The sequence below is a fragment of the Mus pahari genome, chromosome 19 (genome assembly GCF_900095145.1).
Source record: "Mus pahari chromosome 19, PAHARI_EIJ_v1.1, whole genome shotgun sequence".
NCBI lineage: Eukaryota > Metazoa > Chordata > Mammalia > Rodentia > Muridae > Mus > Mus pahari.
The window spans coordinates 41685247-41701742 of record NC_034608.1 but is presented as its reverse complement, the minus strand read 5'-3'; the positions used below and the strand labels follow the sequence as shown (position 1 = coordinate 41701742).

General features: G+C 44.5%; 1 protein-coding gene across 1 annotated transcript in view; it reads right to left on the bottom strand.

The window, feature by feature from the left end:
• The window catches only part of Zmat4 (zinc finger matrin-type 4), a 381839-nt gene that overhangs the window by 296354 nt on the left and 68989 nt on the right, over positions 1-16496 (bottom strand). Inside the window, exon 2 of the mRNA XM_021219402.2 lies at positions 8663-8768. Within this exon, the coding sequence (XP_021075061.1) occupies positions 8663-8764 (102 nt within the window). The 5' untranslated portion in view covers positions 8765-8768. The remainder of the gene's footprint in view (positions 1-8662; positions 8769-16496) is intronic.

Here is a 16496-nt window from a genome sequence, read left to right as displayed (position 1 = left end):
CTAAAAATTTTCTTGCTCTTTCTGAGGGTAAAAGGCTGTTGTTGGCTTAGGCTATTGACACCTGTAGCCTAACAGCAGGGGATTAAGTAATGTGGCCTTTGTTCTATCTCAGCTGGAACTATTCAAAGCTAACCTTCAGCCTGCTAGTCAGAAGTTGAAGGAAGAAGGGACACCTCCAAAAGTGATTATAGCATGTATTACTAAGTTGTAAAAAGTTTCCTACGAAAACTAAGGGGAAAGGCAGAAAGATCCTAAGTGGAGAAAGGGAAAAAAAAATTCTCTTCTCTAGGTGGGGAAAGGCAAAAAATTCTCTCTTACTCTCATCTTTTTGTCCTTCAGTACTTATACCAGAATACACAATCACATGTTAAAGAGTTAATCACAGGTTCACACACACACAAAAAAAATCAAATCATAATTGAAATAGAAGTTTACAACAGAGAATGTTTACATGCATATCCATTAGGAGTAATTAGCTGACTAAACATCCATCACCTGTCACAGTTTCACAGGTTCCCTGAAGGTTTAAAACCATAACTAAGTTATTAGTGAAGTTTTTTATAGATAGACCCAGTCAATATTTTATCTTCTGTCCTAGCACCAATAGTAAACCATTAGTTCCCTTTTTATGACCTTTGGCTAATTGTTTTACAACCTCTTGGAATGTGCTCTAAGTAGAAGAAAGTCTGGTTACTAAGAACAATTAACTGGTGACACATGGGAGACTGGCAGAGCTCTCATTGTAGTTTTGACTACCAGAAAAGGACCTAATAGCATTCCCATTATAAAAGAGTTTAATAATCACTGATCTATTTTAGGAATTCTTATGGGGTCATCATTAAGACTTAAGAAGTAATCTATTCGTCTACATAACATCACTACAAGACAGCACATCTTCATAGATCTGCTTTAAAGGGGTGGGCTATTGATTATATAACCTAGTGATTGTTATGGTTAATTATAACAGGAAAAGCATATTAATAGCAGGAGTCTTTCCTAAAATGAATTCTCTTAGGCCTTGCCTCAAAAGTGCAAATCTGTTGCAGATAATCCAAAGCAGGCCATCTCAGGAAGATCACCTGCTAGTTATTAGCTTGTCCTATTATGGCTCCTGACAAGGTAGGAGATATGAGAGCATATGTTTAAATTCCTAGGACCTACATAAAAGGCCAGACGTGGCAGATCAATTCTATAAGCCCATTCCTATGGTGATATGGGAGAGGAAAAAGTAAAATCCTTGAAGCTCACCAGACAGCTAGCCTTGCATCTGCAGCATCAGACCAGAGACCAACTAAAAAGAATAGAGGGCGACCAACACCAGAGGGTGTGCTTGGTCCTATATTCAGGCTCACCTGGCTATGGATGAACACACGCACACACACACACACACACACACACACACACACACACTCACAGAGGCACACACACATACATGCACGTTCCTCTACCTTGGTGCTGGTTACTGTTCTTGCTTCTCTACCTTAGTACCTACCACCAGCCTAAAGTGCAAAAGCATGAGCAACATATTATCAATATAAATACAACACGTGGCTGAAACCACAGCTCTGCCCAAATGTCACCACACCGGGAGAAAATATCTAATTGTTATCTCTCCAGTCATCTCAGACTCAAACGCTAAAATCCAGTAGGATGACTTCAACACTAGGAAATAAAAAAAAAAAAAAAAAAAAAAAAACACAAAACAACATCTGTGACCATTATCCTCAGGTTGTCTGGGAAGGTAGTCACAAAGTTGGCTCGGCTCTGTGGTGCACTTCTGTCCTAACGTTTCTGTCTTTGAAACTTTTTCCAGTGGAATGCATTTTTTATGGTACTATGGGCCAAGAGGAAAGCATGCAATTTGGCTATATATATATATATATATATATATATATATATATATATATATATAATAAAGTTCCAGGCCTATGAGATGGCACAGTGAGTAAAGTGACTGGGTCACATCTCTGGATCTACCTTCTGCAGCACACACAGCTCATCTCCTAGGCTGAAGCCAACTCCACTCCATGGCTGCTGCTATTCTTTGTAGTCATCCCAGGGTACTAGAAACTCCAAAATGCTGGGTCTTCTGTTGAAACTGGGCTGCACTCTCACCAACCGCCTCCTCTGGGCTCTCTCAAGGAACTCCAGCCCTGCCACATAGTACCAAGCCCCAGCTGCCCTCTATGACCCCTCCATGCCTTCAAAACCAATTTCTGCTGTCAGCTGGAGGTACAACCTCAGGCCCCTTAGAACACAGCGTCTGTGTGCTGACTCTGAGAAAACACTTCCCAAAGGATTTCACCTCAGCGATGCTGGCCTCTAACCACTCACTACTAACTTCTCCGTTCTAGCTGCCCAGCGTCAATTGGCCCAGAAAAGCAATGTTTTCACTTCAGTGATTCTGGTCTCTTGTTAATCATAGCTGATTTTCAGTCCCAGCTAGCCAGAACCACAGATTCTCAAATCGAAATATGCAGTGGCCTGCTAGTGTTTTAGTGCCTCTGAAATCTCCTTCTGGGACTTCTCAAGCCAGACCTCCATTGCCTGCATTCCTCACAGTGCCCTCATCTTCTAACCTACCGTGTAAGAGCTCACCAAGCTTTGAACACTCGATCATTTTTCTAGGTTCCAAAGTCCTTCCACAATCCTAGAAAAAGCATCAGACCTGTCAAGCGATATCCCACTTGTAGTAGCAATTTGTCCTAGTCAAGGGGACTAGTGCTATGCTGTGATGATGCATCCAAAACAAAAGCAACCTGGAGGGGGGAAAAAAGGTTATTTGATTTACACTTGTAAATCACTGTTCAGCAGGGAAGGGAGTCAGTGCAGGAACCTGGAGGCAGGAGCTGATGCAGAAGCCATGGAGGGGTGTTGCTTACCGGCTTGTTTCTCTATGACTTGCTCAGCCTGCTTTCTTAAAGATCCCAACTCCACCAGACCAGGGATGGCACCACCCACAATGGGCTGGGACCTCCCCCATCAACTAGTAAATTGCTCTAAAGGCTTGCCTACAGCCCCATCTTACGGAGACATTCCCTTAATTAAGGCTCCTTCCTCTCCGATGACTTTAGCTTGTGTCAAGTTGACACAAAACTATCCAGAACAAATATACAAAGCAGAGGAGAGAATCCTAGTCCATTTTCCCCCCTTTATTGGTGAAATCTGAAATCTTGCAAAAGAATGGAAGGGCTTTTCCCAGCTGGTGTAACTGGTTTAAAAAGTGTCCTGGTAGGGACCAAGGCAAGTGGCAGGGGTTGAGCAGAGGGACCCCTATCAATAACTTCCTGTCCAAGGGCATTTGTGCCCTTGCAAACGAGGGAAGTAAATTAATACTGTGAAGCACTTCAAAGTTAGAAAAAATGCTACTCTGAATTAAATCATTTTAGTCAAAGCCAAAAGAAGCTAATTCTCAAATCTTAGAGAACAAGGAAGCTCACTGTTTGCAATACCTCAGAACACTACAAGAAAGTGAGGCTGGGCACATGCTTATAGATCAATACTAGAGCCCACTGCTCAGGACTTTGGGATTTCATCTTTGACTAATACAGAGGAATTAAACACACACACACACACACACACACACACACACACACACACACACAAAATCAGGTCCAGAATGAATATATACTCTAGTGAATTCCAAGAAAAGGACTCTGGAAGAAAAATCATCAGCGAACATTGCCAATCTGTACGGGTGGGATCTGAGAGCCGAGTAGCACACATAGCACTAAATGGGTTCTGGGAGCTAAAGTCTGTTTGTCTTTTGCCAGAGTTTCATTCAAGATACCAAGGAATTACAGGGAAATTCAGGAGATATTTCTCTACAAATTTTGGTATAACCATGGCTTGGGAAACAACGGGATACAGAAAGAACAGGTGCATCGTGGGATCGCATTGTGTTTATTTTATACAACTGAATCAAGGAGGGGTGGGTTTATTGTACACCGCCGAATAAGGAGACAGGTTCTTAGTATACAGATGACCAAGGAGGCAGGTTTAGCTGATCTTGGTAGGAAGTCTTTTTAGGTAAGCAGTCTCAAGCTGCTATCACCCAAGAGGAGAAAGCTGTGGTGGATATTTTCTATATACACTGTTCATCATTCCTGTTCAAACCAGAGGAAGGCTCTTCCACTCCCATTGGTCTGGGCCATTGGCATGCTTGACACTTCCATGCCTATGTCAAATCATACAAATTCACTCTGGAATTCATCTGCTCTCTACAACCACGTAATGGACATCCATGTCACAACAAAAATAAAGGTATTTTTCCATTTGTAATATATATTATATATGTAATATGTATTGGCCATTCATACACACATACATACACACACACACACACATATGCATAAAATGTTTCAAAGAAAACTGGGTGCATCTGGGAAACTAAGAAGAATAAACAATTTTTATATAACTATTTTATATTTACTGATTTTTGAATTATGCAAATTCAATGTTTCAAAAAATGAATAAAACATTAATACAAAAGGAATACTTTATATTCACAACTCATCAATTTTCTCAAAATACCCAAGTCGTATTAAAAATACTTGATTATAATATAAAAGGATAAAGAACTGAGTGATATAGACACAAATCAAGATACGGGGAAAGAGAACGGTTGTGTCTACCTCACCAGCAAACACAGTAAATATGCTTCCAGCAAGGATTCGCGGCCAGTTCTTGCCTGTGGCAACACATATGGTGTCAAAGCAAATGAGAAACAACCCGATTCTCTGCACAGACAGATCACAAGTGTCTGTCTTAGACAGGGTCGGTATCACTACGATAAAACACCAGGACCAAAAACGACTTGGGGAGGAAAGGGGGTTTATTTGGTTTACACTTCCACATGGTAGTTGATCACTGAAGGAAGAAGTCAAGACAGGACAGAACCCTGGAGGCAGGAGCTGACACAGAGCATGCTGGCCACTGGCTTGCTCCCCCTGGTTTGCTCTGCCTGCTTTTTCTACAGAACTCAGGAGCACCCACCCAGAGGTAGACTCGCCCACAAAGGGCTGGGCCCACCTCCATTAATCACTGCTTAGGAAAATGCTCTATAGCCTTGCCTACAGCCTCCCAGATGATGCTGGTTTGTCTCCCGTTGACAATACACTAGCCAGAACAGTGTCTTGCTCCTGTGTCTACCACAGTGACTCTGCTGATCCGGCCACCTATTCACCTTCCCCAACCAGTCAAATCTAGCCTGGGTCACACTGGAAACAGCCTTACAAGTGAGTAAGCTTATAGCTCTGTGTGCCTACATTCAAAACTCAGATAGATTACAAATAAGTGACTGAAGGATTTGGAAAGAGAAAGGACAGACTAAAGCCAAACCCAGTTAACAGCAATACATAATAAAACCCAGAGCAGAAATTAATAAAATAGAAACAAACAAAATAATGCAAAGAATTGATAGGTCTAAGAATTGGTTCTTTGAGAAGTTAAACAGCCTACCTAACTGAGAGAAAGAAGGAGGAATATATTTAAAATGTATTCTGTTAAGCTGGAAAACCTAAAAGGAACGAATAAATTTCTATATTCAGCCGGACCACCAAAATTAAATCAAGATGTCGTCAACCTAAACAGATCCATAGTAAATGAGGAGATTAAATAGTAATAAAAAGTCTTCCAGTAAAAAAAAGTCCAAGGCTAGATGGATTCACAGCAGAATTCTACCAGACTTTCAAATATTTACATCCAACCCTTCTTAAACTATTCAGAGGTAGGGGGCAGGGAGGAAGGGAGGGAGGGAGGAAGGGAGAAATAGAAATAAAATAAAGAAAGAAACAAACAAAGAGACGAAGAAAGGAAGGAGTGCTCCCAAACTCTTACAAAGTCCATGTAACGCTAATACCCAAACCAGGCAAAGGCACCATGAGAATGAAAAATCGTAAGCCAATATCCCCGATGAACACCAGCTCCAAGTGCTGGAAAAAGAATAATTGCAAAAAGAATACAGACATAAATAAAAACAAGGTTATCCACCATGACCCAATTTGTTTATCTCTGGAATGCAGATACTCTTCAAACACACACTAGTAAATAATTGTAATAAACCACACAAGTGGACTGAGCTACACACAGACCATTTCCAACACAGGTTCCAAATCTCTCCAGTATCTAACACTAGTGCTACCTACCAGTCACATGGAAATAGACAGTGATGTTCACTGACGTGGCCCCATAGGAAAACAGGGCCATTACCAGCCTGGAGCCATGCCAAGGGGAGCACCTCGTGTCACAGCTAGTGTTCTCAATGAACTGTGTGAGGTTTCTATCTCATTGAGAAACCCACTCCACAGTTCACTTCAGCAGAGGCTGTATGTGGAGCTGAAGGCAGATGGTTAGAATACCAGTTTTCAAATAGTCCCCTGTGGTCTGAGGCACATTCCTGTGTAGGTGTCGAAAACAAAGGGACAAGCAAGAAAGACAAAACATGGAGGGATCCCAGGCCCTGTCTCTGCCATCTCTTTGCCTTGGTCCCTCTGCAGCCAGAATATGCAGGCTGTAACTGACAGAAGGAAGGCAAGGGGCAGATAAGCAAAAGGCATCGTTCAGCATCCACCCACATTCAGTGGGGATGCACTTAACGGATGCTGGGCCACCTGTGACACCATAGATGGGCATCTATTGACTGCTTTATTCTTCCTGACTCATGTGTGCTACATTCAATTAACACGTACCATAAACAATTAGATTACACCACAGCACGAGTCCAGAACATCAATAAGAGAACCTGAGATCAAAATAACTATACCTTTAGTCAAGCAGCTAAGAGGTTCTGTTGTTTTCCTGTTAGTTTATTTTAAAGCATTGTTGTCTTAAATACCCTAGCATTAGCTTTCTGGTTCTGCTAACAGTACAATACTGAGTGGTATCTCTGGCATGCTTAGGAAAGAGACCCCTCCACCTCACAAATGCTAAGAATGCCTATAATTAAATAAGATATATATTTAATTATTTCTATCCTCATACATCATGAACAGTGGCTAAAAATGTGGGCAAAAAGGCTTTAATATAAAGAGTGTGCAATTTCAGAGCAGGAAAAACTCCCCTGATCTTCAGTGGTACCTCACAGTAACCGTGCTTCCGTGCTTACAAACAGTGTCCGCGGAGATCAGAGAGGTCGTTATTTCCAAAATGATGAATTTCTGCCCGATAAACAAATTCACTTTTTGCAGCTTCCAGTACTCACTTTCCTCTCAACAAAAGAATAATGCATCAGCCTCCAGGCCCATTACTTACCCACAAATCAAAAGTGTGTGGGGGTACGGAGGTGGGGTGGAGGGAGGGCCCAGAAAAGTTCAAAAAGCAACATTTAAATTTGCCACTGGCTGATGCTATGCTGAATCTATGCAAATGAGGCGAGGTAGGTGCTGGGAGTGAGGAAGGTGTAGGAGATTGTTGAAAAGATAACAGGAGGACTTATGCAGGTTCTCTGTAAATATCACACTGGTTTCCACTGAGGATATGAGTAACCACTGGGGTTTCAGGAACCAATCCCCTGTGGAATGGCAGGGGTGGTTGACACTCCTGACTCTCTTTCCACAGATGTTGATTTCACAGATGTTCAAAGAGCATGCTCACGCACCATCATCAAAACATTGAAGCGAGGGAGTTCACATGGCAATAAAAGACGTTTGCACGCTTGACACACTCAGCTTCCAAAGCACTTCCGAAAGCACTACTAACGATTGCATTCAGTTTATCACAAAACCCCGTGGGGAAGGCAGGGTTAGGAGTGTGTTGTCATTATTATTTCCGGAGTCTATAGTGGAACCTGGGGCCCAGGGGAGTTCAGTGAGGGAGAGTGACAACTGGCACTTATTAGACACATTGGATGAAAATCAAACATTGCTGGCTAAGCCTTGTAACCCAAGCTTCCTTATAAGTCACTACACCTGAAAACCCCTATCCCAGAGCTCTTGTGTTCTTTAGAAACCAGAATACACAATGCAGCACTCGGTGTCTTGGGATCCCAGCTCTCTGTGCTCCCCTCTTGGTTCCTCAGTCCTCCCTGGGGTGTAAGACAATCCCTCGTCCCTCATCCTCTGTTGCTGATACAGGATCAAAGAGCATCTATCAGTCCTCCCATGAAAAAGATCACCGTGCCTTTCTGGAATATTTGGGGTTTAAAACTTGCTTGTGATTGCAGGAGACTCCTACACATGTCCATGGACATAAATGTCCATGACTCTGATGGACATTTAGGGCACTGATCACTGGAAATGATATCTGAAGAGGAAGTGCCTTAACTCCTGCTGAGACCCAAGTTTCCCTGTGTGACCAGCAAGGAAGGGCCTTTGAGCCTGTCTTCACTGGTGTGTCTGACTGACACCCCCACACAGAGAGAGCAAATTGTGATATGTATCCCTCACAGAGATAGCAAGGGAGAGAAGCCCACAGGGTTCCTGTGGTAGGAAGAACACATTAAAAATATTAATAAAGACGAATAAATAGACAAAGTCTTGGAAGTACCCAGGGCTGCAGAATCAAGTCCCCAACCTTTACTCCCTAGTTCCAATAAACACAGTCAGGACCTGACTCACACTCTTCAGGCTTACGATGTACATTTCTGAAAAGTCCCCAGTCCCAGGAGCAAGGATCCTCAAGTGCCACAGCAGGACTGTGGTTGAGTGAGCAGGGCTCTCCTTACCTCATAATGGGCCACCCGCTGGGACTCGGATATCAGCTGTGCGCTGCACACCTTGCAGTAGCTGTCTGTAAATAGATCCTGATCGATATCGGAGGACTTCATCAGGCTAAAGGAAAGTCAACAGAAAAAAAGAAAAAGAAGAAGAGAGGGAGTCAGTTACTCTGATGATAATGCGGAACACTAAACTTGTGAAAAGCCAGGGTCCCAGTAGCTGGTGTGCTGATCAACAAAAACAGATCTGTCCAACCCCCAATGTTACCATACCAACTCATCTCAATAATGAGGAGTTGATCATTTGCCTATGAAAATCCAACGGAGGTGCTAGAGCCTTAAGCATCTTTAATGTTTCTGCTTAAACAAACCAGATTTGTAGGTAGTGTTTTTCTGTGACAAAATAATTAACATGTGTGATATGGATTAACAAAGCTTTGCAAAGTACCCAATTCATGCAACAATAGGAAATAAGTCAAAAGCATTCTGATACATCCTCTCCCTAGAGATAAGATGTGGGCTACAAATCCAAATTCAGAAGTGTACAGACATGTATGCACATAGCAAAGAACTTGTTTTTAAATATGTATAGTATACTTCCAGAAATGATAGGTCACTGTTTTGTAATAACTTTGTTTTTAAATGTTTCTATAATGAACATTTTTTTAATCAATTAACAATTTATTGCAGAAGCTTTCTATGCAACATAAAATGTGGTTTGACTTCAGTGGCTACACTTTAAAACAATCACATCTTGGAACCCAAGGAGATCTTCCCATGCATATTGCCTCCTGTATTTAGGGATTTCAAAGTCCATTAAACCATCTTCACCTCAAACCACAACTGAATAAATGGTAAATAGATGTCTCCTCTACTTCCAACCTGCCGTGAGAAGGTGGCCCAAGTCCTCATGCATCCGAAAGTGATACAAGACAACAGATAAAGCCTGTACCAGACTGCATCATAGACAGGGCAACAGAGTCTCCACCTGTGGGCCCACTGTGGGCCCGATGGGTTCATCCTACTTCTAACGCCTTCACCTTACCTTCTAGACTGTCCAAAACTTCATTACTGTTGGGTGGCATGACCTAAATTGTTCCCTTTTCCAAAGGAGCCAGCTCCATCACAGGATTGCTGCTGCCGTGTAGTGCGTGGGAATCACTCAACTGCCTAGGTTTCGGTACATCTCACAAGTATGGAGACTACAGGAGATATTTTTTCACTTGTTGAAAATTGCAGTGAATCAAAGAGGGCAATATCATAAAAGTGCTAAATATGACACTTTAATCATATTTTCAAATACCTGGAACAACCAATAATTATTGCAGACACAGTAGACTAATGAGCCTTGGAGCTGATGGGGATCTGTAGTTTCTAGAAGTATTTGTCCCTAGAAAATGGTCACTCAGCTTGAAGCCCACCTTTTGCCACAGGCTAAGGTTTACTCCTCACCATACTCGATGCAATCTGTCTCAGGGAGGGTGCAATCTTCATGTCTCTTGGGTTGAACACAAATCTACCCTGTTGTACCTTCCCCTCAAATTCTGTCTTAGGTTTAACAGAGAATCTTCTGTTTTCACAAGATACCCACACTTGAATTTCTTCAAAAAAAAATCCTTTATGTCTCCTTCTGAGTGCTGCCCTCCCCCCTGTTTTCAGCCTGGTCCATCTTCAAGAGCAGTACCAAGGAAGCGAGGAGGCCCCAGGAATGGTCTGACAGAGAAAAGCAGACCCTACCAACGGTATAGCCTTGGTTGTAATCTTTATTCTCATCTCAGAATGAGTACGGTGAAGATAACTTTTGAATACGGGGGAAGAAATGCAACAGAACATGAGAACTGTCTAATAGTAAGTGAGAATGTACATCTTCAAGCCAAGTTCCTGTAAGTGGCTGTGCTTAAGGATTATCGTGTTCTCTGCTATTTTTAATAAAGAAGCACATGAAGATAGATTCATGGGTGACCTGCTTAGTAAGAATCTCTGCGCGCCCTGCACACATCCTACGGCCAACTTCGGGAATCAGGCACCGTGAAAGGATATTCAGGTGCACGCTGGACTAAACAGAGCGAGTGGGAGTCTGTGTCCCAGGAAAGCAGCTGTGCGACAGAAATAGCTTTAAAGGCAGAACACAAAATGTGTAGACTACCAAAAAAAAAATCTCGAAAGAAGAGAAAATATGGCTTTTCCCATCATCTTATGTAAGAATATTGACTTGAGCAAGTCGGCAGGCAATGGAATAGGCAATGAAGACCCTTGTGGGTCTGAGGCCTGAGTGAAATACCTGAATATGGTAAGTGCTAGTGGGTGGCCACTGCTGGCCAAGCGCCAGGCTGGCCCGGGTGGAGAACGCCTTCTGTGCAGGTCGCTCTAGACAAGGAGAAGATCCCATTTGTGACTCAAAGACTGGAATTCTTGAGATGGAAAGCTACCATCTGGTCCCTTCCTCTGGCTTATCTGAAGAGCTCTCAGCTTCTCAGCTCTTTCAGAACATAACAGGTAGGAAGAGAGAGAGAGAGAAGCAGAACAGACTTCCCTTCTTAGCCTTGCCCACTATGCTAACTGGCCATGTCTCCTATAGCCATTGGGATAGCAACAGAGCCATCGAGTCCTCCATAGGCAGAGCTACAGTATGAGAACCTCCCGTCTGGAACGCATAAGGTCCTTGGGCATTCTGGGTAAAAAGACAAGCATAATAGCATAGAAGAGTCTAATTTCTTCTAACTGAAAAAAAAAAAGAAAAAGTTTAATCTTTGCTGCTCAGCCAAGAGTACACATCAAAGGCACATCACAAAGCCATCACCAACTTGAGTGACCTAAATTATTTTCAGCATTCACCCAGGATGGTGGCATCCCCAGGAGACCCAGAGCAGAGGAGCAGGCCATATGTGAACCTGGTCAGATGACTTTGCTGTTCCAGGTTTATTCTAGGAGAACAAGGTATATAAAATTGACAGTATAAGAGTGTAAGAGTTGAACGCAGAATTGGGCAATACATATATATTCAAGTTTCATATAAATTCAAATACATGAAATTTGAAAACCAAGAATGCATGTGTGTGTGTGTGTGTGTGTGTGTGTGTGTGTGTGTGTGTGTGTGTGTCCCAGCAGCCCCTCACTGTATATCCCTAGCTGGTCCAGAATTGGCTATGTAGACCAGGACTCCCTTAAATACGCAGAGCATCTCTACCTCCCAGGTACTGGAATTAAAGGCACATGACACTACATAATAGTCACTGCGACACTATTGTGTGTGGAGCAGAGCAATGACAATGACATAGGCACAATCCTTGGTTCCAAATCCTTAAGGGGCAAGATAATGAGAAACACTGCTCTCTCTCTCTCTCTCTCTCTCTCTCTCTCTCTCTCTCTCTCTCTCTCACACACACACACACACACACACACACAAGACCTGCTTATGAATGGGCATAAGAATGCATTCGAGGGATTAACCGTGGCCATCACAGAGTAAAATGGAAGCAAAGAGAGCTAAGAGATGGATGGAGGAGACCCAGGGGGATGGGGAGGCTATCAGGAGAACGTGACAACAGTCAAGTTCTAAGTGTATCTCAGGGGGCTCAGAGAGGCCTTTCCAGGCCCATGGATGCAGCTTTCTTCTGGCCTTCTTAACAGGAGGCTGGAGAACCACTGGCTGAAACCATCACGGGCTCCCTGAGAAGGACCAATACTGTTCTCTCCTCTCCGTGACCAGTGACCGACAGTGTGAAAATCAAGGAGACTCAAGAGACCCTGAGAGCCCCGGGAGGCTCCCGGAAGGAGCAAGCCATTAGCTCCCACTCCGGTTTTGTGGCTCACTGGCCAGGGTGTCCAGCCAGCTCAATATGCTTTCTGTGCTCTGGTCTCTCCATCTGCGAAAAGGGGAGGGGATGGGTCTCACGGGGATGCTGTGAGGAGCAGAAGTAGGGTTGGTCAAACATCAGACCCGAGTGGCAGATGGCAGACCCTTAAGAAGTCAATATCCCGACCTTTGTTAGCAGGGTTACCAATTCTGAGGTGGTGCTTTGGGGTTAATACTGTAAATATTTAAGAAGAGAAATAAACAGAACCTCGTTGGCGGCTGAGCAGGAACGAAGACAGACCCAGTGTGCTGAAATCAGAGTTCCTTTTGACATTTGACCTGGACCATCCTAGGATGACGAAGCACAACTGGCAACCCCTCCTGCCAGCTGATACCCAGGTTAGGGGCCTGTGAAGACCCCCCACACTCCAGAAATGTCTACAGTCTATTTTTATCACTGGAAGTGCCAAACCTCACTGGGGGAACTTGATTTGAATTTGTCTCCCTCTCTCCAATATCTGTTCTTCCCCGCCCCCATAGCCTGCTCCCTAGGGGCCGCAGGAGGAAGCATACATACTTCAAGGTCTGGCAGCAAGCCATATACACCAGCAATCTTAGCCCACAACTTATTACTGTGGCTGATCCAAGATGTGTGAGTAGCCATGCTCCCTTGGGGGTGAGGGGCATCAACCTCACCCCAGTTCTCTGAAGAAAGAAGCCCGGAAGGTCTTCATTGTGTGGTCATCACTCAATGAACTTTTTATTCATAGTGCAGATGGATCTGAGTAAGACATTTTAAATTTTTATCAGAGACTCGGGAAACTTAAAAAACATACAGGGTTTGGATTGGGGGCTGGGGAAGGCAGGTATAGGGAGTGAGAAAGAAAGGTGACAAAGGTGACCCATCCAGCGCACCTTTCAGGGTACTGTTATTGGTTTGCCTGCGATTACAAAGCAAGTTTCACACAAGGCTTGCTGCTGTGAAGTTACGTACATGTTTGCTTGGGCAGCTGCCCCAAATTTTGTATATTAGAACAAAAGTTTCTATGAATGATCACAACTAAAAGTAAATATTCTAAGTTAAGCCCACTTCCGAGTCATGCAGCTTCTGTCGTGGGAATTTCACCTTTAGAAGGTTACTCATGACAGAAGCCAAGTGGCTTTGGAAGGGGCAAGGAAATGTGCTATGGCAGGCGGGTTTTTCTTTCCATGATGGCCGCAGGAAGACCTCACTTTCACAACATGCCCCTCCTGAGACTTTGTGTAGAGATGCTTTTCATTAAAGATTCCATCAGGAGGGATGTGGCTAGGAACTGGGAGGCAAGGTGCTGGAGTCCTCGCTCTCCGGGGAGCTTAGCTATGCGACCTTGGGCAAGTCACCTAACCTCTCTGTGCTTCAGTCTCCCTCTTGTAAATGGGAGTCATACCTACCTCACAGGGTTGTTGTGGGGATTCATGAGAGGGGAAGTCTGTAAAACACTCAAAAGGTTCTTGAAGAAGGCACTTTATAAATACAAAATAATATCTATTAAAGTTGAAAAAAAAGAAAAAAGCCCTGCGGGTATCACGGAGCTACTCTGTGAACTCTCCAAATCCAGAGAGCCACCATGGCAGCCCCTCTACGTGCACTCCTAACGGTACACGATCCTTGGGAACTCTCCTGAACTGGAAGTAAAGATTTTGCCTGGGGCTTACCCCTATACCAGCCCTTCGGAAAGCCTGATTTTCTCTGTGAAAACCCTGAGACTTGGGGCTGACTAACTCGCCTGAAGCTGCCTGAGTCTCCAACATGACAGTCAGTGTTCCAGGCCAAGGATGAGTCTTCTGTCCACAGGGGCATCCCCCGGCCGGGCTGCCTTTCTCCACTCTCTGTGTGCGGCTCAGTCTGTGCCACGGTCCCTCTGTCCAGGACCATAAAAAGTGTTTGAAAGCCCAGGACAGATGACCTAAGGGGCCATTTCTGACCTCAGTGCCTAGACCTCCCTTTCTTGACCTGATCAGAGCTGTGACTTGCCACCACCTCATAGATGTTCTGCATCCATGTTTATATCCACAAGATTTCAGACATGGACACCATGACAACCTTCAGATTAGGTACCCGCTACTATTTTCATTTTAGCCTGACCCTTTGAGGAAATATGGGGTTCCATGCCCAGTTCCATGCCCAAGCCAACCAGGCCTTCTGATCTAGTCTGGCACCCCCATTTCCCTCTCTCTCTCTCTCTCTCTCTCTCTCTCTCTCTCTCTCTCTGCCATAGGCTCTTCCTGCCCACCATGAGATAACTAAGCAGCTCTGAGCAGCTCTGGCCTCTGCTTCCCAGTATTCAACACAGACAACCTGAGCTTTTATCTCCTGCAATGGTCCCCTAAGAATGCTTTCAAATAAAACGCACCTTCCACATTTAACAATCAGTTATACCCCCAACACACTTAAAGTTTTTGTTTTTTGTTTTTTTGTTTTTCTGCTCTGGTTTATTGATATTAAAACTATGCTCAGAAAGTAAAGGGGGGAGGATGTTGAAATGAGGACTAGTCCATCTTCGACACACAGCAAGTAAGCCCTGGATTGTTCTGTTGTCCTTTCTGGCTTCTATTCCCTGACCTCTGATGCTATCTCCCATACTTTCTAGCTATTCCTGTTCTCCTCCTCCTCCTCCTCCTCCTCCTCCTCCTTCTTCCAGGTCTCTGTCACTATTGCCTACTCCACTAGCTTACATAGCAACAAAGACAAAAAGAATTGGAAGGCAGACAGGGTGCTTCAAAATACAAGTCAACGTGCTCCTCTGTAACCCCCCACAAGCACCCAAGAGCCTCTGAGGATGGCTCTGTCCTGTCTCCACTGCATCTCCCTCCAAGTCAAAAGGATGATGCGGTGATGCAGGGCTGGTTGCCGTGGCAGCAGACTAAGCAGGGAAAGAAAAAAAAAAGCCAAAAACATTACTCCAAAAATGAAAGTAGGTTCCGAAATCCTGCCAGAGGACAGGGTCGCAAGCAGACATCAGCAGGAGCGGAACACGTAAGGATGTCTGTGCTAGAATTTTGGCCTCGTTCTCCTGCCCACATTTCCCCATAAAAGATCTCCCAAAGTGCCTTTGTGTAGGGTGAAGGTCAAAGATATGATCATCTTGAAGAACCTTTGGGAGTCTGTGGTTCTCCAAATCACAGCCATCCTTCTGGCCAGGAGGCCTAATGTTCTAATAAAGGAATCTGGTGGTTCGCACCCTCACCAGCCATCAACCAGCTACACCCACAAGTTCTGTTTCCTACCCTGAGCTGAGAGCAACACCCCCCCCCCGTTTCTACCCCCACACTTTTCCCTTGCTCTGCGTTTGCTCAGCAGGAGCAAAACTGACTCACACTATTTGAGTAATTGCCCCTTAAGGGCGCCACTCTCTTCCCTTGTAAGACTAGGCTCTGTGGTTCCTGACTCACAGGCACGTGCCACTGCTGGGCACCCTGGCAATAGAACCACATCTGTCAGCCTCTCTCTTATGTGCCCAGAACCACATCTGTCAGCCTCTCTCCTGTGTGTCCAGCCTGGCCCCAGCAGCATCTGGGAAGGAAGGCAGTATCGGACTGCCAGCTTGCGGGACAGTGGCACGCTGGCCAAACTCTGAGGCAAGCCACAGTGCTTGCAGCAGGTGCCTGGCTCTCAGCCACTCTTCCTCTCAGGCTCCTTTCCCTCTGAATGGGCAAGTTTGAACCACAGATCCCGTGTGCAGGGTGTCAGCAGCATGAGTGCCGAGCAGTGAGACCACAGCTTCGGCCTTTCTCTGTAGTTCCTTGTAAGTCCCTCAGGAATCTCATGCCACTCACTAAATGTCATCTACCAAAGTCTCAGGCATGTCACAGCCTCGTCGATTGCCCCTCTACTCATTACTCAGATTTGATTGGGTATTGTCTACCTGCCTGGCACTGCTGGGATTTCAAGGTTAGTGCACTGTTAATGAACTTCTAAGATTCTGATTTCACAGAGAATCAAACATCCACCATACTACCCCTAAGGCTCTGGCCAAGTTGATGTCAATACTAGAAGTCTCCCTCCAC